Source organism: Oncorhynchus kisutch, linkage group LG14 (assembly GCF_002021735.2).
Source record: "Oncorhynchus kisutch isolate 150728-3 linkage group LG14, Okis_V2, whole genome shotgun sequence".
Classification (NCBI taxonomy): Eukaryota; Metazoa; Chordata; class Actinopteri; order Salmoniformes; family Salmonidae; genus Oncorhynchus; species Oncorhynchus kisutch.
This window is the reverse complement of record NC_034187.2, coordinates 11,778,560-11,800,639: the sequence shown is the minus strand read 5'-3', so window position 1 is coordinate 11,800,639 and position 22,080 is coordinate 11,778,560. Positions and strand designations below refer to the sequence as shown.

The 22,080-nt window shown below is 45.0% G+C and overlaps 1 protein-coding gene across 7 annotated transcripts in view; it reads left to right on the top strand.

Moving 5' to 3' along the window:
• Nucleotides 1–22,080, top strand: part of LOC109904288 (DNA (cytosine-5)-methyltransferase 3A-like) — a 62,557-nt gene that overhangs the window by 18,540 nt on the left and 21,937 nt on the right. For 6 of the 7 annotated variants that reach the window (XM_031787838.1, XM_031787837.1, XM_031787835.1 and 3 more), the window contains 5 exons: nt 858–901; nt 1,750–1,896; nt 20,347–20,586; nt 20,983–21,141; nt 21,391–21,498. In XM_031787838.1, coding sequence (XP_031643698.1) covers nt 858–901; nt 1,750–1,896; nt 20,347–20,586; nt 20,983–21,141; nt 21,391–21,498 — 698 coding nt within the window. The remainder of the gene's footprint in view (nt 1–857; nt 902–1,749; nt 1,897–20,346; nt 20,587–20,982; nt 21,142–21,390; nt 21,499–22,080) is intronic. The other variant, XM_031787839.1, reaches the window with a different exon arrangement.

Genomic DNA, 22,080 nt, shown 5'->3' with positions numbered 1-22,080 from the left:
GCTGTGGCTCTCCTCTCCTCTCCACTACTCATCATGGTTTTACCACACCAAACCTCTGTTGCATCAACTCATCTCAGTCTCCATCTCTTTAGCTGACTGACTGACTGACTGACTGACTGCACCAGCAGCACCTGCACTTGTCTATTCTCTGTCCCTCAGCACAGCAGGGATGTTGGGAAAGGGCCGACAACAGGGATATTGGGAAAGGGTCTACAACAGGGATGTTGGGAAAGGGTCTACAACAGGGATGTTGGGAAAGGGTCGACAACAGGGATGTTGGGAAAGGGTCGACAACAGGGATGTTGGGAAAGGGCCGACAACAGGGATGTTGGGAAAGGGTCTACAACAGGGATGTTGGGAAAGGGCCGACAACAGGGATGTTGGGAAAGGGTCGACAACAGGGATGTTCATTTACCTGTGGCTTTAGGTTCTACCTGGCAGCTGAGAGAACCAGAGTGAGTTAAGGTCATCTTCGGGGGGCCATTGACGTTGTCTTCAGACAGCTACGTCGTTCTGACACGTCTAACTTTCCTAAGACAACGATGCCATGTGGTGAATAGACTTCTAACCCAGCCAGCAGACTTTGATAAACGCTGCTAAGGTGACAGGCCATTGTGACAAGCTCAGCTAGCCCACAGGTGTCTAACTACAGGTCAGGTAGAACTCTTATGAATGATTGAGGAGATCCACTGCTCCTGTGTTGCCGAGTGGCTTTGTTTTTTCTGTCGATGCCAAGGTGACTGTGGCTGTAGTCTCTCTCGTCTCCTATGTGCTGAGATTACTCTGACTTTTGGCTCGCCCACAGGAACACGTTATTGAATGATTGCTCCAGTGTCACTCACTGTGTTTCCCTCTAGATGTGGAGCAGAAGGAGGATGGAGGGGATACAGCCAAGAAACAGGTAAGTCATCCACTGTCTTCATTACACTGTGTTACATCATCAATCAATCAATCCATCCATCAACCAGTCAATCAGTCAGCCCACTTCTCCAGCTCCTCGCATCAATTTAACAACGGTAGAATCTCCCTCCAGCCGATGCTTACATCAATCCTATGGAGGATCTAGTCTAACATTCAGACTGCTGTACACAAGTACACCCTCCTGGAAAAGTTTGGAGAAATGGGATGTATCCTCTTCAGACTGACCTTTGGGGGTTGTGATGTTAGCTGGTGATGATGCTGAACTAGGGGGAAGTGATGTTCTCCTTTTACGATATCATTTTTACAATATCATGACCTCCTGGACTTTTGAAAGAAATGGTACCTATTGGCATATAGATCTGAGATATCAAATACACTTGGTGCCCAGTCCGACATGAGAAGGTCCTTGAGATGGCCAATGACTTAAGCGGGCTCGCCAAGCCAGGCTGTGATTGGTAGAGAGTGAGACAGTATAGTGGGTTGCCAGGGCTCTGGAAGAGACAGTTTGTGTTCCTTGCTGTTTGACCAGTCACACATTGTCTGCATTGGGCTGCAGTTTTGTCAATGAGTCATCATCCTTTTCTGGAGCACCCCCCCTACGCAGCCCCCCTCCGCCCACACCCCAAAAAGGACAAAGAGCAAAATATTGCTTCTCTGGCTAACTAGCAACAGTACTAGCCAGCAGTTTCAGCAGTGATAGCATGAAACTGTTTTCTTGGGTCATGTTCCTCCTCTACAACCTTGCAAAAAGCAGAACAAACAAACAGAAAACAAGTACGTTAGTTAATATCTTTATTCCGGTGTTCTTCTTTGTATCCCTTTAAACAGGGAGTTGGAGGCCCTGGGACAGGCAGACTGCGTGGTTCCGTCAGTCTGCGTCAGAGGCCCATTCCCAGAGTAACCTTCCAGGCCGGGGACCCATATTACATTAGCAAGAGGACCAGGGAGGAGTGGCTGGCCAAGTGGAAGATGGAGGTGAGTACAGTACCTCCCACTGGATGGCTGGCTAGCCACTGTCTCAGGCAGGGTTAGACTCTTAAGGGTGCCCAATGTGTCTTAGGGGTGCCCAATGTGTCTTGGAGGTGCCCAATGTGTCTTAGGGGTGCCTAATGTGTCTTGGAGGTGCCCAATGTGTCTTAGGGCTGCCCAATGTGTCTTAGGGCTGCCCAATGTGTCTTGGAGGTGCCCAATGTGTCTTGGAGGTGCCCAATGTGTCTTGGGGGTTCCCAATGTGTCGTGGGGGTTCCCAATGTGTCGTGGGGGTGCCCAATGTGCCTTGGGGGTGCCCAATGTGCCTTGGGGGTTCCCAATGTGTCTTAGGGGTTCCCAATGTGTCGTGGGGGTGCCCAATGTGCCTTGGGGGTTCCCAATGTGTCTTAGGGGTGCCCAATGTGTCTTAGGGCTGCCCAATGTGTCTTGGAGGTGCCCAATGTGTCTTGGAGGTGCCCAATGTGTCTTGGAGGTGCCCAATGTGTCTTAGGGGTGCCCAATGTGTCTTGGAGGTGCCCAATGTGTCTTAGGGCTGCCCAATGTGTCTTAGGGCTGCCCAATGTGTCTTAGGGCTTCCCAATGTGTCTTGGAGGTGCCCAATGTGTCTTGGAGGTGCCCAATGTGTCTTGGGGGTTCCCAATGTGTCGTGGGGGTTCCCAATGTGTCGTGGGGGTGCCCACTGTGCCTTGGGGGTGCCCAATGTGCCTTGGGGGTTCCCAATGTGTCTTAGGGGTTCCCAATGTGTCGTGGGGGTGCCCAATGTGCCTTGGGGGTTCCCAATGTGTCTTAGGGGTGCCCAATGTGTCTTAGGGGTGCCCAATGTGTCTTAGGGCTGCCCAATGTGTCTTGGAGGTGCCCAATGTGTCTTGGAGGTGCCCAATGTGTCTTGGAGGTGCCCAATGTGTCTTGGAGGTGCCCAATGTGTCTTGGAGGTGCCCAATGTGTCTTGGAGGTGCCCAATGTGTCTTGAGGGTTCCCAATGTGTCGTGGGGGTGCCCAATGTGCCTTGGGGGTGCCCAATGTGTCTTGGGGGTGCCCAATGTGTCTTGGAGGTGCCCAATGTGTCTTGGGGGTGCCCAATGTGTCTTGGAGGTGCCCAATGTGTCTTGGGGGTGCCCAATGTGTCTTAGGGGTGCCCAATGTGTCTTAGGGGTGCCCATTGTGTCTTAGGGGTGCCCAATGTGTCTTGGAGGTGCCCAATGTGTCTTGGAGGTGCCCAATGTGCCTTGGGGGTGCCCAATGTGTCTTAGGGGTGCCCAATGTGTCTTGGGGGTGCCCAATGTGTCTTAGGGGTGCCCAATGTGTCTTAGGGGTGCCCAATGTGTCTTAGGAGTGCCCAATGTGTCTCGGAGGTTCCCTTGGGGTGCCCAATGTGTCTTGGGGGTGCCCGATGTTGATATCTTTCACAATTGTGGGGCTTATGTGTGGGTTCTAGGACTGAATCCAAATATTTGAATCATTGGGTTTCAGCCCTAGTGGGCCCTGATTTGTTATGGAGATGATTTGTTCCCAGTCCTCTCTAGCCATCCTGTTATTCAAACCTGGTTTCAGGGACCACAAATAGTCCAGAGCTGTCTGGCAGGGTTACCAAGATTCCAAGAGGCCAATAGACAGGGCATTCTCAGCAAAGTGGGACGGGATTTGTTGGGTTCTCTCACAGCCAAGTGTATTTGATAGGTCATTGATATATCAAAGAGATACCATTTATTTCATTGTTTTTGTAGGTTGGTTGAGTTCACAGTTTCCTTCCTGTCTTTGTGTCTTTGTAGGACCTACTTCAGGGCACCATTGTTGACCAATGATAAATGACCGCTATGTTGTTGCTCACTTTTGTGCTTTGTTGCCTCAGTTTGGTTCCCACTATACAGCCCAAAGTCACATTATAGGCATGGACTTGCACCAGTTAAAGACTAATCTAGCCCCCACCTGAATCCAAACTGAGCTTAAGTTTATTAGCCATGTAATGAACTAATTGGAAATCCAGTAATAATGCAAACTAAGGAGAGAAAACCAAGTTAATTTACAACGTCGAGACTAATAAAGTTAATTTACGATATCAAGACTAATTAAGTTAATTTACAATATCGAGACTAATAAGCACGTTCTTCTGTTGTTACAACCACTTTATTATAGTTTATGTTGCAGTAATGTGGCTGCCAAATGTACATCCCTATAACAGGCTATTGCATTGGTAGTTTCTGAAATCATGCCTCCTCCTGAATGTGACTACACAGCATTCCTACTCACCCAATGTGATGTAATGTACTCTACTGCTAATTCAAGCTGTGGGATTTCATTTCAGATCATTAATAACTCTTTCTCAAAACAATATGTCATAAATCCTTAGAAATGTTTCCCTCCCACTCTATCTCTTTCTCTCTCATCCCTCCTCCCCTCTGTCTCTACCTCCCTACCCCCTCCTCTCTATCCCTCTCTCTCATCCCTCCTCCCCTCTGTCTCTACCTCCCTACCCCCTCCTCTCTATCCCTCTCTCTCATCCCTCCTCCCCTCTGTCTCTACCTCCCTACCCCCTCCTCTCTATCCCTCTCTCTCATCCCTCCTCCCCTCTGTCTCTACCTCCCTACCCCCTCCTCTCTATCCCTCTCTCATCCCTCCTCCCCTCTGTCTCTACCTCCCTACCCCCCTCCTCTCTATCCCTCTCTCTCATCCCTCCTCCCCTCTGTCTCTACCTCCCTACCCCCCTCCTCTCTATCCCTCTCTCATCCCTCCTCCCCTCTGTCTCTACCTCCCTACCCCCTCCTCTCTATCCCTCTCTCATCCCTCCTCCCCTCTGTCTCTACCTCCCTACCCCCTCCTCTCTATCCCTCTCTCTCATCCCTCCTCCCCTCGTCTCTACCTCCCTACCCCCCTCCTCTCTATCCCTCTCTCTCATTCCCTCCTCCCCTCTGTCTCTACCTCCCTACCCCCCTCCTCTCTATCCCTCTCGCTCATCCCTCCTCCCCTCTGTCTCTACCATCCCTACCCCCTCCTCTCTATCCCTCTCTCTCATCCCTCCTCCCTCTTGTCTCTACCTTCCTACCCCCTCCTCTCTATCCCTCTCTCCTATCCCTCCTCCCCTCTGTCTCTACCTCCCTACCCCCTCCTCTCTATCCCTCTCTCTCATCCCTCCTCCCCTCTGTCTCTACCTCCCTACCCCCTCCTCTCTCTCTCTCTCTCTCTCTCTCTCTTTCCTTCCTTCCTTCCTTCCTTCCTTCCTTCCTTCCTTCCTTCCTCCTTCCTTCCTTCCTTCCTTCCTTCCTTCCTTCCTTCCTTCCTTCCTTCCTTCCTTCCTTCCTTCCTTCCTTCCTTCCTTCCCTCCTTCCTTCCTTCCTTCCTTCCTCCCTCCCCCCTCTCTCTCCCTCCCTCCTCCCCCCTCCATCCCTCCTCCTCTCTCTTTCTAACTCCCCTTCACTCCATCCTTCCCCCATCTCTCTCCCTCCCTCCCTCGCTCTCTTGCTCTCCCCTCCCTCTCCTCTCTCTCCCTTTCTCTCCTTCCTTCCTTCCTCCTCCCCCCCCCCCTCTCTCTCCTCCCTCTTCACATCAGACTATAATACTCCTGGTAGTAAGGCCAGAACTTGTAGTGAGACTGTCACTGTTACGTAATGAGTGGCTGTGTCCATGGCAACAAGATGGGGGCTACCATTTCGTCTCTCACCCCACCCCTCCAGCCCTCAGCCCTGCCATTGGAGCAGGCTTGGGAAGAACCCATAAGAGTGTCTGGGGGGGGTATTATTTGCAAATTAGCAGGACATGCTGGGGTCTGGCGAGTGAAACGTGGTAAAGAACCACAGAAACAGGCAGCTGAGGTTAGGCACCGCAGCTCTCATTTTACAAATATAGAAGCGGATTTTCTTTCAACTAGCGACTTTAAAAATCATAAGATAACATAAAGAGGGCATTTCATAAAATAAGCATGTGTTAGAAGAATAGTCAGTATATTGTGATATGCATTTTATTTCTTTGTGAGAACATTTGCATAAGGATGGATTTGTTGTGATGGCATTGCAGAAGCCCTTTTCACAGGACTAAACAGAAGAGGTAAAGAATAAGCTGGCTGGTTTGGCTGTTGTTGTTGTTGTTGTTGTTGTTGCTGCTGGGGACAATGCATCAGGTTCACCGTGTTTCTGGACTTGACTGAGAAGGAAAGGAGCTGTCTGAACTGAAAGGGTTAGCTTAAAGGGGAAGAATTCCTTTCTACTCTGTTCTTCTGTTTCTCCCAGAGAAAGAGAGGGATCACTCTTTTTAAGTTCCTTGTCTTACAGTGGACTTTTCTCTCCTTCCTCCCGCCCCTCATTCTTCTCCTAACCCCTCCCCCAGCCCCAGCTATGGATATGAGGATGAAGATGAGGTTTGCAGCATATTTCCAGCACTGTTTGCAAGGCAGCCTCTTGGCTCTCTGCCAACATTTTGCAAGTCCTCTCTAGCCAACCAGAATTCCTGTCTTCAGTCACCTGACCCTGAATTTCCAGACAAAGAAATGTTCATGCTTCTTTCTTTCTTTTTATTGAGTGATCTCCTCTACCCCAGGAGTGGGGGGGTAAACAAATTGCAGCCCCCACATTGGATTAAAAGGATTGTGTGCCGGCGTGTATGGGTATGTGCATTGGATTAAAAGGATTGTGTGCCGGCGTGTATGGGTATGTGCATTGGATTAAAAGGATTGTGTGCCGGCGTGTATGGGTATGTGCATTGGATTAAAAGGATTGTGTGCCGGCGTGTATGGGTATGTGCATTGGATTAAAAGGATTGTGTGCCGGCGTGTATGGGTATGTGCATTGGATTAAAAGGATTGTGTGCCGGCGTGTATGGGTATGTGCATTGGATTAAAAGGATTGTGTGCCGGCGTGTGTGGGTATGTGCATTGCATTATTTGTTTGCTAACATTGTGGTGGAGAGTGTGCATTAGAGATGAACCCGCATACAGCAAGAGGAATATGCTGACTTGGGGTATTTCCACTAGAGTTGCTACTGACCATCTGTTGTCTCTCAGCAGCTTCAAGGGAAACACTCTCTTCATGAAAGGAAAGTGAAAGCAGTGATTTTCACAAGTGCAGAGAAAACGTTTTTTAATTTTTAAAATGTTATTTTTATTTTATGAGAATAATGTGATCCTGAGGGGGGAATGTGCATAAACTGTTTCCTGTTTTACAGCAGTAGCACTAAGAGTTTTTAATGCACACATTAGCATTATTATGTGTTTTCTTGTGTTTTTACCATTTTTTTTCCCGGTGGGTTTGGTTTTCTTCCCAGTTTAGATAAGCTACTTGCTTACACAATACATGACACTTTTCTGTACATTATCAGCCACCCGTTCTAGATCAGAATAGTTCTAAAAGCTTTATGCCTGTGTTTCTGACAGACGGTTTAGCAGCTGTAGAGTTTGTTGTGTAAAGATTGAATATCTGAACCGGTTGAACTGGGAGAAAGTTCAGTGCTAGGCCTCAACCCTTCTCTCTGTCGTGGGGACTGTTATAAGTCTACATTTTACACTGTAGTCATTTAGCAGATGCTCTTATCTAGAGCCACTTACAGTTAGTGAATTCATCTTCAGATAAATAGGTGGGACAACCACATATTACAGGCATAGTAAGTAGAAGGGGGGGATATGCTTAATGGAAATTCCTTGTAAGATGATTAAAAGATGTTCAAGTCCTTTTGAAAGTAATTTGACCAAGCTCATCGGGTGGCAGTTTTAACAATACCACTTGTGTATTCATAGTGAACTATGTTCATGTATTCATGACTGAACTTGGAATATTATTCCTACTTGCCTCCAAAAAGGACCCAATACAATGGGGACCAGATGGCGTCTTCCAGTGTGTGTGTGTGTGTGTGCGTGTGTGTGTGTGTGTGTGTGTGTGTGTGTGTGTGTGTGTGTGTGTGTGTGTGTGTGTGTGTGTGTGTGTGTGTGTGTGTGTGACCCCCAGTGTGTGTGTGTGTGTGTGTGTGTGTGTGTGTGTGTGTGTGTGTGTGTGACCCCCAGTGTGTGTGTGTGTGTGTGTGTGTGTGTGGCATTTGTTACGTGTGTGTGTGCTTGGGCATGTGCGAATGTGTATGTGCGCGCATGGAACAGATGTGTCCGAATGTGTGTGTGTATCTGAGTGACCCCCCGCCTGGGCCAGTAATAAAATACACAGCCATTGTGGGGCATTGTGACAACGATTAGGGCTAATGAATACTGTTACCACATTGCTACACACGGTTCTGCTGTGTTCATCTGTGTGTTAAGGTGTTTCAGGGTTAATTACCTGCCTGAAAGCAGCTATGATCATGATCTGATGATCCTAACAGTCTGTTTACTATAATGTTGAATCACATTATTCATTTTAGCTTACATCTCTCTGGGAATCCCCATTGATTTCTTCCTGTGTGGGGAAAGAAATGGTTGTGTTTTATTAATGCTTTACAAATACCAACCCAGTTGGTCATACAGTATACAGTAATTCACAGTTCCTGACTACAGAGGAGACGTGTTGGAGATCTTTGTGTCAGAGAAATGACTTGGTCAAATCCTTGACCATACCTGCATATTAACCGTGTAGTTGTCTATTTCATCTGGTAACACGAGACATGAAGCTGCTATTATGTGTGGAAACTGTTATAGATCCAGTCTATGAATAAGAAGCAGCTCTTATTATTTGCCTAGGAACTAGGGGCCTCATGGGGTACTGAACAACAAACACATGACAAGAGAGGTTGTCTTCTGCAAAATGTCTCTACAGTCAGGAAGTCAGTCAGAGGAATGGAGGGCTTTTCCACCGATTAACTACTAACCTACTAATCTCAACCAGGCGCAGTTAGTAGTTAGCAGTTAGCTGATAGCAGTTAGCTGATAGCAGTTAGCTGATAACAGTTAGCTGATAGCAGTTAGCTGATAGCAGTTAGCTGATAGCAGTTAGCTGATAGCAGTTAGCTGATAACAGTTAGCTGATAGCAGTTAGCTGATAGCAGTTAGCTGATAACAGTTAGCAGTTAGTCGTTTCTCCATTGTTGCTTATGTTTGCCTTCTTTCCTGTGTGCAGTACAGTACTGTATATATTTGAGACAAGTTTAGTGTGTAGGACAGTATGTCTGTATGGTACATTATACCAACACTCAGCATCTTTTTAACATCAAAGATACCATTTACCGGGAGTAGCTACTTTTCCTTCCTACTGGTCTTATTGTTAGTATCCATTCATGGTGTCATTTTCTATGTTGATCTCTGAGTTGGCACATAGTGTATATGTGCTGCTAGCTAGCTGGTATTTCTGAAGTTGTCAGTGGTAGGCAGCATGTGTAAAATGATAAAGACTGCATTGTCTCTCTCTCTCTCTCTCTCTCTCTCTCTCTCTCTCTCTCTCTCTCTCTCTCTCGCTCTCTCTCTCTCTCTCTCTCTCTCTCTCTCTCTCTCTCTCCCCACTACCTCCTGTGCGTTTTATTTTTTCTCTCCTGTGGATCTAGAGAGCCTGTCTTGCAGACTGCCTGCCTGGTGTAACTGCACTCTCACGTGAGAGAGAGAGGCCCCAAAAGGGGGCATTTACAACTGGGAAAAAGGCCAGAGACAAATATCTGGTTCTTATAGCCCCTGTACTCTATTCCTCCCCCACCATTGTTTGGTAGAGTCAGTTTTCCATTGATTCTGAAGATAAATGACCCACTAGCAGCACCCTGGAGAGAGCAGTTACTCCCCCAAAACGTGCCAAGATGGCCACCACAGTACCGTTGTAACAGTACTGTACAGTAGGCTACAGGATTTTACATTTATATTTTACATTTTTGTCATTTAGCAGACGCTCTTATCCAAAGCGACTTACAGTAGTAGTGAGGGCATAAGTTTTCCTCACTTCCTTAAAATCTACCTGTAACTTACGTACTGTGTTGTAGTCCCACCAGATGGCCTGTTACATTATCAATGAGTCTGAACCCATTGAAGTCAGTTTATTTTTTATTTTTCCAGTCAATGATTAGCAGAGATTCCTTTGTTGTGCCATACTGTGTCCACAGTATCAACAGGTGCACTTGTAACAGATTTGACTTTCCAGGAATGATCTTGGCACCAAATCACTTATTCGACTGCATAAGAAAACATAGTAAAACTTTATTACTATAAGTAGATAATATATTTGGATTTTGTTTGAATCAGCTTGTTTGAATCAGCTTGTTTGAATCAGCTTGTTTGAATCAGTTTGTTTGAATCCGTTTATTTGAATCAGGATGTTTTATTAACAACTTTATTTGATTCAGAGTGTTTGATTCACAAGTTTATTTGATTCAGAGTGTTTGAATCAGTGTGTTTGATTCACAAGTTTATTTGATTCAGAGTGTTTGAATCAGTGTGTTTGATTCACAAGTTTATTTGATTCAGATCGTTTGAATCAGTGTGTTTGATTCACAAGTTTATTTGATTCAGAGTGTTTGAATCAGTGTGTTTGATTCACAAGTTTATTTGATTCAGATCGTTTAAATCAGTTTGTTTGATTCCCAAGTTTGTTTAAACCTAACACACGTCCAAGAGGACACCACCTCTATACTCTGCTCATCCCCTGACTCCTGTGTTCAACTAAAACCCAGTAAAAAGTTTATTACCATCATAGACTTAGAAGAAAACAGTGTTTAAAGTATTTTTTTTTTACAGGACATATTTTCCCTCCTCTACACATTAAATCCCCTGCCTCCTGTATAACCTTTAGCTGAGCCAGCTGAACCAACACTCTAACACATATGGTTGAGGAGGGCTTTGAACCAGGAAGTCATCCACTACTTACTGCAGATATTTATAAACTAGAGCAGAGCCTCTTGATTGAACACCACATGTTTCTGCTCTGCCTCACCAGCCCCTCCCCATCCACCCCCTCTCCCTGAGGGCCTACTGTATGGAGGGAGGGAGGGAGGGGACTGAGGCGGGGGCTTAGGGTTTGTTCCCAGCCCTCTCCTTATCTCTCAGAGGGTGTCTCAGGGAGAATTCCATTTCCATTTCACACCTCACACTTGTACAGGTTACCCACTTGTACATGAAATGAAACAGGACAAATATAAGCACCCACTATTTGATACACTATAGTCAGCCCTGGGACACTCATAGTGTGAGAGAAACCTGAGAAAGATTTTGCACCAGAGCATTGAAATAAGTGCAGGGAAGGGTTTTCACATGTGTGTTTTGAGAGATATATACTGTGTGTAAAAGAGAAAGGCAAAGAGAGAGAGAGAGAGCTCAACAGAGAGAAAGAGATAGACAGCGACTGAGCAAGAGAGATAGAGGGAGAACCCGATAGAGAGAGAGAAACCGATAAAGAGAGAAAGTGACAGAGAGAGAGAGAGAGAGAGAGAGAGAACCTGATAGAGATAGAGAGAAAGTGACAGAGAGAGAGAGAACCTGATAGAGATAAAGACAGAGAGAGAGAGAGAGAGAGAACCTGGTAGAGAGAGAGAGAAAGTGACAGAGCGAGAGAGAGAGAACCTGATAGAGAGAGAGAAAGTGACAGGGAGAGAGAGAACCTGATAGAGATAGAGAGAAAGTGACAGGGAGAGAGAGAGAGAACCTGATAGAGAGAGAGAGAAAGTGACAGGGAGAGAGAGAGAGAACCTGATAGAGAGAGAGAAAGTGACAGGGAGAGAGAGAGAGAACCTGATAGAGAGAGAGAGAAAGTGACAGGGAGAGAGAGAACCTGATAGAGATAGAGAGAAAGTGACAGGGAGAGAGAGAGAGAGAACCTGATAGAGAGAGAGAAAGTGACAGGGAGAGAGAGAGAGAACCTGATAGATAGAGAGAAAGTGACAGGGAGAGAGAGAGAGAACCTGATAGATAGAGAGAAAGTGACAGGGAGAGAGAGAGAGAACCTGATAGAGAGAGAGAAAGTGACAGGGAGAGAGAGAGAGAACCTGATAGAGAGAGAGAGAAAGTGACAGGGAGAGAGAGAACCTGATAGAGATAGAGAGAAAGTGACAGGGAGAGAGAGAGAGAACCTGATAGAGAGAGAGAGAAAGTGACAGGGAGAGAGAGAACCTGATAGAGATAGAGAGAAAGTGACAGGGAGAGAGAGAGAGAGAACCTGATAGAGAGAGAGAGAAAGTGACAGGGAGAGAGAGAACCTGATAGAGATAGAGAGAAAGTGACAGGGAGAGAGAGAGAGAACCTGATAGAGAGAGAGAGAAAGTGACAGGGAGAGAGAGAGAGAACCTGATAGAGAGAGAGAAAGTGACAGGGAGAGAGAGAGAGAACCTGATAGAGAGAGAGAGAAAGTGACAGGGAGAGAGAGAACCTGATAGAGATAGAGAGAAAGTGACAGGGAGAGAGAGAGAGAACCTGATAGAGAGAGAGAAAGTGACAGGGAGAGAGAGAGAGAACCTGATAGATAGAGAGAAAGTGACAGGGAGAGAGAGAGAGAACCTGATAGATAGAGAGAAAGTGACAGGGAGAGAGAGAGAGAACCTGATAGAGAGAGAGAAAGTGACAGGGAGAGAGAGAGAGAACCTGATAGAGAGAGAGAGAAAGTGACAGGGAGAGAGAGAACCTGATAGAGATAGAGAGAAAGTGACAGGGAGAGAGAGAGAGAACCTGGTAGAGATAGAGAGAAAGTGACAGGGAGAGAGAGAGAGAACCTGATAGATAGAGAGAAAGTGACAGGGAGAGAGAGAACCTGATAGAGAGAGAGAAAGTGACAGGGAGAGAGAGAACCTGATAGAGAGAGAGAAAGTGACAGAGAGAGAGAGAACCTGATAGAGAGAGAGAGAAAGTGACAGAGAGAGAGAGAACCTGATAGAGATAGAGAGAAAGTGACAGAGAGAGAGAGAGAACCTGATAGAGAGAAAGTGAGAGAGAGAGAGAGAGAGAACCTGATAGAGAGAGAGAGATAGAGAGAGAGAGAGAGAGAAAGTGACAGAGAGAGAGAGAACCTGATTGAGAGAACGTGACAGAGAGAGAGAGGCAGACTGCAGTAGGATGAGTGCAGCTGTTGGGAATTTAGTGTGAGAGGGGCTGTAGGGCCTCTCTCTCGTCCTCTCTGTGTGATTGGTTCAGTGTCAGGTACCAAAACCCAGTGAACTCTCCCTCTGTCTACTGCCTGGAGACGTCAGGGCCTAGCAAATAAAGTACATAAAGAGATGCTATTGGTCAGCAGATATTTAAATTGTATTTATTTAATTAACCTTTTATATAACTAGGCAAGTCAGTGAAGAACAAATTCTTATTTACAATGATGGCCTACCAAAAGGCAAAAGGCCTCCTGCGGGGACGGGGGCTGGGATAAAAAAATTAAAATATAGGACAAAACACACATCACGACAAGAGAGACAACACAGCACTACATAAAGAGAGACCTACAAGATGACAACATAGCATGGCAGCAACACAACATGACAATACAGCATGGCAGCAGCACAACATGACAACAACATGGCAGCAGCACAACATGGCAACAGAACAGCATGGTAGCAACAGAACATGGTAGCAGCACAACATGGTAGCAGCACAACATGGTAGCAGCACAACATGGTAGTAGCACAACATGGTAGCAGCACAACATGGTAGGGGAACAACATGGTAGCAGCACAACATGGTAGTAGCACAACATGGTAGCAGCACAACATGGTAGTAGCACAACATGGTAGCAGCACAACATGGTAGCAACACAACATGGTAGCAGCACAACATGGTAGCAGCACAACATGGTAGCAGAACAACATGGTAGCAGCACAACATGGTAGCAACACAACATGGTAGCAGCACAACATGGTAGAAACATTATTGGGCAGTGCTCTATACTACAGTTTTCTTTTTGTATTGTGTGAACAGCCGCCAGTGCTGGACAGTGGACACTAAAGTATTGTATAGGATTTGTTTCTTTATGGGTTATTTATACAGGCTATTTATACAGGTTAGCATTAAAGGAAAAATCCACTCAAAAACGATATTTTAATAATTTTGTCATTTGTCAACTGTTGATACAGTACATTCCCAAAATGTTTTGCATGTCAGCGCTCAGGTTTTCAGGTTGTAGGTTTTTCAAGAAGCAACATGTCACTTGCCACACCATGATGATCCGGTTTTGAGGTGGCAAGTGAAAAATTGACTGCTGACAAGCAAAATATTTAGGGCCAAAATATATATATATATAATTTAGGGCCTCTAATAATGCAAAAAATATCAGAATATATTTTTGGAGTGGATTTTTCCTTTCATCTTCTTTTGGAAGAGAAACCTGTTTGCTTTTGTATCATTGAACAGAGTGGACTTTTACTGAGAAAATAATGTTTATACAAGTTTAGGATGGCAAGGTTCTAGAATCTGGTTTTTATTTGTCTTAATTGAACCTTTATTTTACCAGGTTGTCCCATTGTGGTCAAAATACCTCAATTTCAAGGGAGATCTGTTCTGATTTATCTAGTAGTTCACGGCTATAATTACCATATTCCTGCTCTTTAACCGTAATTGTGTAAACATTAGGTAGGCCTAATTTACGCTACTTTTCCCTGACTTGTTGATATTGAAATGCTACACCCATTGAGGTCAGTTCACTACTAGAATGTGTGAAACACACTGATCCTTCTGGTGATTGGCTTCTCTGTGTGTAGTCCTGACTCCTATTCCTACTGGTAATTGGCTTGTCTGTGTGTAGTCCTGATCCTACTGGTGATTGGCTTCTCTGTGTGTAGTCCTGACTCCTATTCCTACTGGTAATTGGCTTGTCTGTGTGTAGTCCTGATCCTACTGGTGATTGGCTTGTCTGTGTGTAGTCCTGATCCAGTGGTGATTGGCTTGTCTCTGTGTAGTCCTGATCCTACTGGTGATTGGCTTCTCTGTGTGTAGTCCTGACTCCTATTCCTACTGGTAATGGGCTTGTCTGTGTGTAGTCCTGATCCTACTGGTGATTGGCTTGTCTGTGTGTAGTCCTGATCCAGTGGTGATTGGCTTGTCTCTGTGTAGTCCTGATCCTGCTGGTGATTGGCTTGTCTGTGTGTAGTCCTGACTCCTGATCCTACTGGTGATTGGCTTGTCTGTGTGTAGTCCTGACTCCTGATCCTACTGGTGATTGGCTTGTCTGTGTGTAGTCCTGACTCCTGATCCTACTGGTTATTGGCTTGTCTGTGTGTAGTCCTGACTCCTGATCCTGCTGGTGATTGGCTTGTCTGTGTGTAGTCCTGACTCCTGATCCTACTGGTGATTGGCTTGTCTGTGTGTAGTCCTGACTCCTGATCCTACTGGTGATTGGCTTGTCTGTGTGTAGTCCTGACTCCTGATCCTACTGGTTATTGGCTTGTCTGTGTGTAGTCCTGACTCCTGATCCTGCTGGTGATTGGCTTCTCTGTGTGTAGTCCTAACTCCTGATTCTACTGGTGATTGGCTTGTCTGTGTGTAGTCCTGTGTGTAGTCCATTAACCTTTGACTATTGGATGTTCTTATAGGCACTTTAGTATTGCCAGTGTAACAGTATAGCTTCCGTCCCTCTCCTCGCTCCTACCTGGGCTCGAACCAGGAACACATCGACAACAGCCACCCTCGAAGCAGCGTTACCCATCACTCCACAAAATCCGCGGCCCTTGCAGAGCAACCACTCCATGTCTCAGAGCGAGTGACGTTTGAAACACTATTAGCGCTCACCCCGCTAACTAGCTAGCCATTTCACATCGGTTACACCAGCCTAATCTCGGGAGTTGATAGGCTTGAAGTCATAAACAGCTCAATGCTTGAAGCATTGCGAAGAGCTGCTGGCACAACGCACAAAGGTGCTGTTTGAATGAATGCTTACGAGCCTGCTGCTGCCTACCATCGCTCAGTTAGACTGCTCTATCAAATCATCGACTTAATTATAACATAATAACACACAGAAATACAAGCCGTAGGTCATTAATATGGTCGAATCCGGAAACTATCATCTCGAAAACAAGATGTTTATTCTTTCAGTGAAATACGGAACCGTTCCATATTTTATCTAACGGGTGGCATCCATAAGTCTAAATATTCCTGTTACATTGCACAACCTTCAATGTTATGTCATAATTACGTAAAATTCTGCCAAATTAGTTCGCAAAGAGCCAGGCGGCCCAAACTGTTGCATATACCCTGACTCTACGTGCAATGAACGCAAGAGAAGTGACACAATTTCGCCTGGTTATTATTGCCTGCTAACCTGGATTTCTTTTAGCTAAATATGCAGGTAAAAAAATATATACTTCTGTGTATTGATTTTAAGAAAGGCATTGAAGTTTATGATTAGGTACACGTTGGAGCAACGATAGTCCTTTTTTGCGAATGCGCACCGCATTGATTATATACAACGCAGGACACGCTAGATAAACTAGTAATATCATCAACCATGTGTAGTTATAACTAGTGATAATGAATGATTGATTGATTGTTTTTTACAAGATAAGTTTAATGCTAGCTAGCAACTTACCTTGGCTTAGTGCATTTGCGTAACAGGCAGGCTCCTCGTGGAGTGCAATGAGAGGCAGGTGGTTATAGCGTTGGACTAGTTAACTGTAAGGTTGCAAAATTGAATCCCCGAGCTGACAAGGTACAAATCTGCCGTTCTGCCCCTGAACAAGGCAGTTAACCCACCGTTCCTAGGCTGTCATTGAAAATAAGAATTTGTTCTTAACTGACTTGCCTAGTTAAATAAAGATTAAATAAAGATTAAATAAAGATTAAATAAAGATTAAATAAAGATTAAATAAAGGTGTATTTTTTTTTTTTTAAATCAGCCAAATCCGTGTCCAAAAATACAGATTTCCGATTGTTAAGAAAACTTGATATCGGCCCTAATTCATCGGCCATTCCGATTAATCGGTCGACCTCTACTCCTGATCCTTCTGGTGATTGACCTGTCTGTGTGTAGTCCTGATCCTACTGGTGATTGGCTTCTCTGTGTGTCGTCCTGATCCTTCTGGTGATTGACCTCTCTGTGTGTAGTCCTGATCCTACTGGTGATTGACCTCTCTGTGTGTAGTCCTGATCCTACTGGTGATTGGCTTCTCTGTGTGTAGTCCTGATCCTACTGGCGATTGACCTCTCTGTGTGTAGTCCTGATCCTACTGGTGATTGACCTCTCTGTGTGTAGTCCTGATCCTACTGGTGATTGGCTTCTCTGTGTGTAGTCCTGATCCTACTGGGGATTGACCTCTCTGTGTGTAGTCCTGATCCTACTGGTGATTGACCTCTCTGTGTGTAGTCCTGATCCTACTGGTGATTGGCTTCTCTGTGTGTAGTCCTGATCCTACTGGCGATTGACCTCTCTGTGTGTAGTCCTGATCCTACTGGTGATTGACCTCTCTGTGTGTAGTCCTGATCCTACTGGTGATTGGCTTCTCTGTGTGTAGTCCTGATCCTACTGGGGATTGACCTCTCTGTGTGTAGTCCTGATCCTACTGGTGATTGACCTCTCTGTGTGTAGTCCTGATCCTACTGGTGATTGAGCTCTCTGTGTGTAGTCCTGATCCTACTGGTGATTGGCTTCTCTGTGTGCAGTCTTGAGGGGAGACTTTGCTGTACAGTTCTGAGAATTGAAAACCAGTATTGTAGTGATATAAATAAGGCGTTTGCTGTAAAGTAGCCTCTGTCGAGTCCCCAACAACTGGGGACGTTCCAGTTTTCAAAAGAGCCTGTGACACAACTTCCTCTTTTGGACGTTAACAAGGAGACACTTCATCTTAACTCCTCCTCCACATTTACTGGATTGGTTGAACAGTACAGAAGAGAACCTCCCACAACATGTTTTCTTCCTGTCAAGACCAGTATGAAGGGGATCAAGTTTCAGGTGTTTCTTTTATGCCTGCTATGTTAGTTTAGCTACAAAGTGGATGTAAAATACATAGAAATATATTTTTTACCTTTATTTAACTAATAAGAACAAATTCTTATTTACAATGACGGCCTACACCGGCTAAACCTGGACAACGCTGGGCCATTTGTGCGCCACCCTTATGGGACTCCCAATCACTGACGGTTGTGTCTGTGGTGACACCTCAAGCACTGAGATGCAGTGCCTTAGACCGCTGTGCCACTCGGGAGTCCAAGAATACATGGGTTATTGTCAGATGATTGCTAATGAAATTGCAGAGAGTTTGTCCCATTAACCCAGTGTTTCCCAAACTAGGGGTCGCGGGTCAACTGATTTGAAAATGGGGTCGCAAGAGAAACTGAAAAAAAAGGGAAAAGATTTAGACCAGGCACTAAATCAGGCTGAGGGGGAAAGATTTAGACCAGGTACTAAATCAGGCTGAGGGGGAAAGATTTAAGCCAGGCACTAAATCAGGCTGAGGGGTAAATTTACATCATCAATGAGGATTTAATTTTCTACAAAGAAGATTATACCCAATTATTGGCTGATGATCTTCTGAACTTCCCAATACCTTTCTAATGCATTTAATTCACTTCAAACCATACTTCCTTCAGATTGAAATACTGTCAAAAAGTACTGTCACACTGATTTGTAATAAATTGTCATAGCCCCAATTAAAGAAGTAAACATTGGCCTTTGATTACATAACCTTTTTTTTTTTACATGGTGGGGTCGCAAAAATAAATTGATATCAAAATGGGGTCTTGGACCCAAAAAGTTTTGGAACCACTGCGTTGAACTTTCTGCAGAAAGGTGTTTTGAAATATTCACTTTTAAATGCGCTGAACTCTTCATGTAGCTTCCTCTTTATCCCTGTGTGACTTACTTGGTAGAGCATGGCACTTACAATCTCAGAGTTGTGGGTTCAATTCCCGCTTGGGCCACCCATGCAAAAATGTGTATACACACACACACACACACACACACACACACACACACACACACACACACACACACACACATATACAGTGGGGCAAAAAAGTATTTAGTCAGCCACCAATTGTGCAAGTTCTCCAAATTAAAAAGATCAGAGAGGCCTGTAATTTTCATCATATGTACACTTCATCTATGACAAAATGAGAAAAAAAAATCAAAAAAATCAAATTGTAGGATTTTTAATTAATTAATTTGCAAATTATGGTGGAAAATAAGTATTTGGTCACCTACAAACAAGCAAGATTTCTGGCTCTCACAGACCTGTAACTTCTTCTTTAAGAGGCTCCTCTGTCCTCCACTCCACCTGTATTAATGGCACCTGTTTGAACTTGTTATCAGTATAAAAGACACCTGTCCACAACCTCAAACAGTCACACTCCAAACTCCACTATGGCCAAGACCAAAGAGCTGTCAAAGGACACCAGAAACAAAATTGTAGACCTGCACCAGGCTGGGAAGACTGAATCTGCAATAGGTAAGCAACTTGGTTTGAAGAAATCAACTGTGGGAGCAATTATTAGGAAATGGAAGACATACAAGACCACTGATAATCTCCCTCGATCTGGGGCTCCACGCAAGATCTCACCCAGTGGGGTCAAAATGATCACAAGAACGGTGAGCAAAAATCCCAGAACCACACGGGGGACCTAGTGAATGACCTGCAGAGAGCTGGGACCAAAGTAAAAAAGCCTACCATCAGTAACACACTACGCCGCCAGGGACTCAAATCCTGCAGTGCCAGACGTGTCCCCCTGCTTAAGCCAGTACATGTCCAGGCCCGTCTGAAGTTTGCTAGAGAGCATTTGGGTGATCCAGAAGAAGATTGGGAGAATGTCATATGGTCAGATGAAACCAAAATATAACTTTTTGGTAAAAACTCAACTCGTCGTGTTTGGAGGACAAAGAATGCTGAGTTGCATCCAAAGAACACCATACCTACTGTGAAGCATGGGGGTAGAAATATCATGTTTTGGGGCTGTTTTTCTGCAAAGGGACCAGGACGACTGATCCGTGTAAAGGAAAGAATGAATGGGGCCATGTATCGTGAGATTTTGAGTGAAAACCTCCTTCCATCAGCAAGGGCATTGAAGATGAAACGTGGCTGGGTCTTTTAGCATGACAATGATCCCAAACACACCGCCCGGGCCACGAAGGAGTGGTTTCGTAAGAAGCATTTCAAGGTCCTGGAGTGGCCTAGCCAGTCTCCAGATCTCAACCCATTAGAAAATCTTTGGAGGGAGTTGAAAGTCCCTGTTGCCCAGCAACATCACGGCTCTAGAGGAGATCTGCATCGAGGAATGGGCCAAAATACCAGCATTAGTGTGTGAAAACCTTGTGAAGACGTTAGACCTCTGTCATTGCCAACAAAGGGTATATAACAAAGTATTGAGATAAACTTTTGTTATTGACCAAATACTTATTTTCCACCATAATTTGCAAATAAATTCATAAAAAATCCTACAAATATGATTTTCTGGATTTTTTTTCTCATTTTGTCTGTCATAGTTGAAGTGTACCTATGATGAAAAGTACAGGCCTCTCTCACCTTTTTAAGTGGGAGAATTTGCACAATTGGTGGCTGACTAAATACTTTTTTTGCCCCACTGTATATATATGCACTGTGGTGTTTCAGGCAGAGAAAAGTGACCTCTCCCTGTCCCCTGTCTCTGTGGTGTTTCAGGCAGAGAAAAAAGCCCAACTGGTGTCAGTGTTGAACTTAATGGAGGACCATGAGGAGATGGAGCCTGAGCCACAACAGAAAGAAGAGGTGTCAGTCATCACACCCCACCAGCAACAACAACAACAACAGCAGCCCACGGACCCAGCGTCCCCGACTGTGGCCACCACACCTGAACCTGTCCCCATGGCAGGAGGGGACAAGACATCTCCCAAGACTGCCGATACTGAGCCGGAGTACGAGGTAAACACACGGTGTAGCAATTACATATAATGTATACCATTTAGCAGACGGTCATCCACCAGACACTGAATGATAGTTCAGTGAGTACATTGTTGTTTGTTAGTATGGGTATGTGATGATCCCTGTAGTACAGGTGTGGTTTTGGCATTGGGGAGCTGGTGTGGGGGAAGCTGAGGGGGTTCTCCTTTTATGTATTTATTTAACCTTTATTTAACTAGGCAAGTCAGTTAAGAACAAATTCTTATTTACAATGTCGACCTACCCCAATCACGGACGGTTGTGATACAGCCTGGAATCGAACCAGGGTCATTGAGATGCAGTGCCTTAGACCGCTGCGCCAGTCTGGTACCCCTGGTGGTGTTATTGTTGTTGACCGTTGTTGTTGTTGTCCTGTAGGACGGGCGGGATTTCGGCATTGGGGAGCTGGTGTGGGGAAAGCTGAGGGGGTTTTCCTGGTGGCCTGGTCGTATTGTCTCCTGGTGGATGACCGGACGCAGCCGAGCTGCCGAGGGGACACGATGGGTCATGTGGTTCGGTGACGGAAAATTCTCAGTGGTGAGTAAAAAACTGTAAAACAGGGAAACACTGTTGTGTTCGGTAGGGACCAAACAGATGAAAACAGAGTGGAACTGGAAGGGACTACCCTGGATTAATTTGCCCAATACAAAACAGTCATTTTCAGTTTCCGTTTTAAACGTTTTGCTACAGTATACCCTACTGAACACCACCCGTTATAAACACCATTTCTGTTCCACTAATTAAAAAATAAATTAAAAAGATCAATGACAATGTTGTGTTGTACAGGTGTGTGTAGAGAAACTGTTGCCTTTCAGTTCCTTCTCCAACGCCTTCCATCAGCCCACCTTCATCAAGCAGCCCATGTATAAGAAAGCCATCTACGAGGTGCTACAGGTCAGTACGGGGTTAGCTTTCATTGTTTCATTCACAGTATTCAGTCGTTTCCTATCACAGTCTTCGGGTTAAACTGTTTGAAATGATTATTACCAGTTCACAACTAGACCTGGATTATAATTTGGTTTTAATGGATTATAATCTGGTTTGTAATGGATTATAATCTGGTTGTAATGGATTTTAATATGGTTGTAATGGATTATAATCTGGTTGTAATGGATTATAATCTGGTTGTAATGGATTATAATCTTGTTGGAATTGATTATAATCTGGTTGTAATGGATTATAATTTCATTGTAATAGTTGTAGTTTGATTGTGATAATGTCATGTCTACCAGCTTTGTGCGCTGGGAGGGATAACTCAAAGATACAGCACATCTCAAAACCATAGACCATAGGTAGGCAACTAGATTCAGCCGCGGGGTCCGATTTTTGTCTGAGAGGAATTTTCTGGGGGCCGGAACATACTTATAATAATTTTGAACACTCCAAATTTACCACATCTAAGGTCAAAAAGAGATGAGTTCTTTAGTCATTTTGGAAGTTTTTCTTGGCAAACCATTCCCCTGCCATAGACTGTTG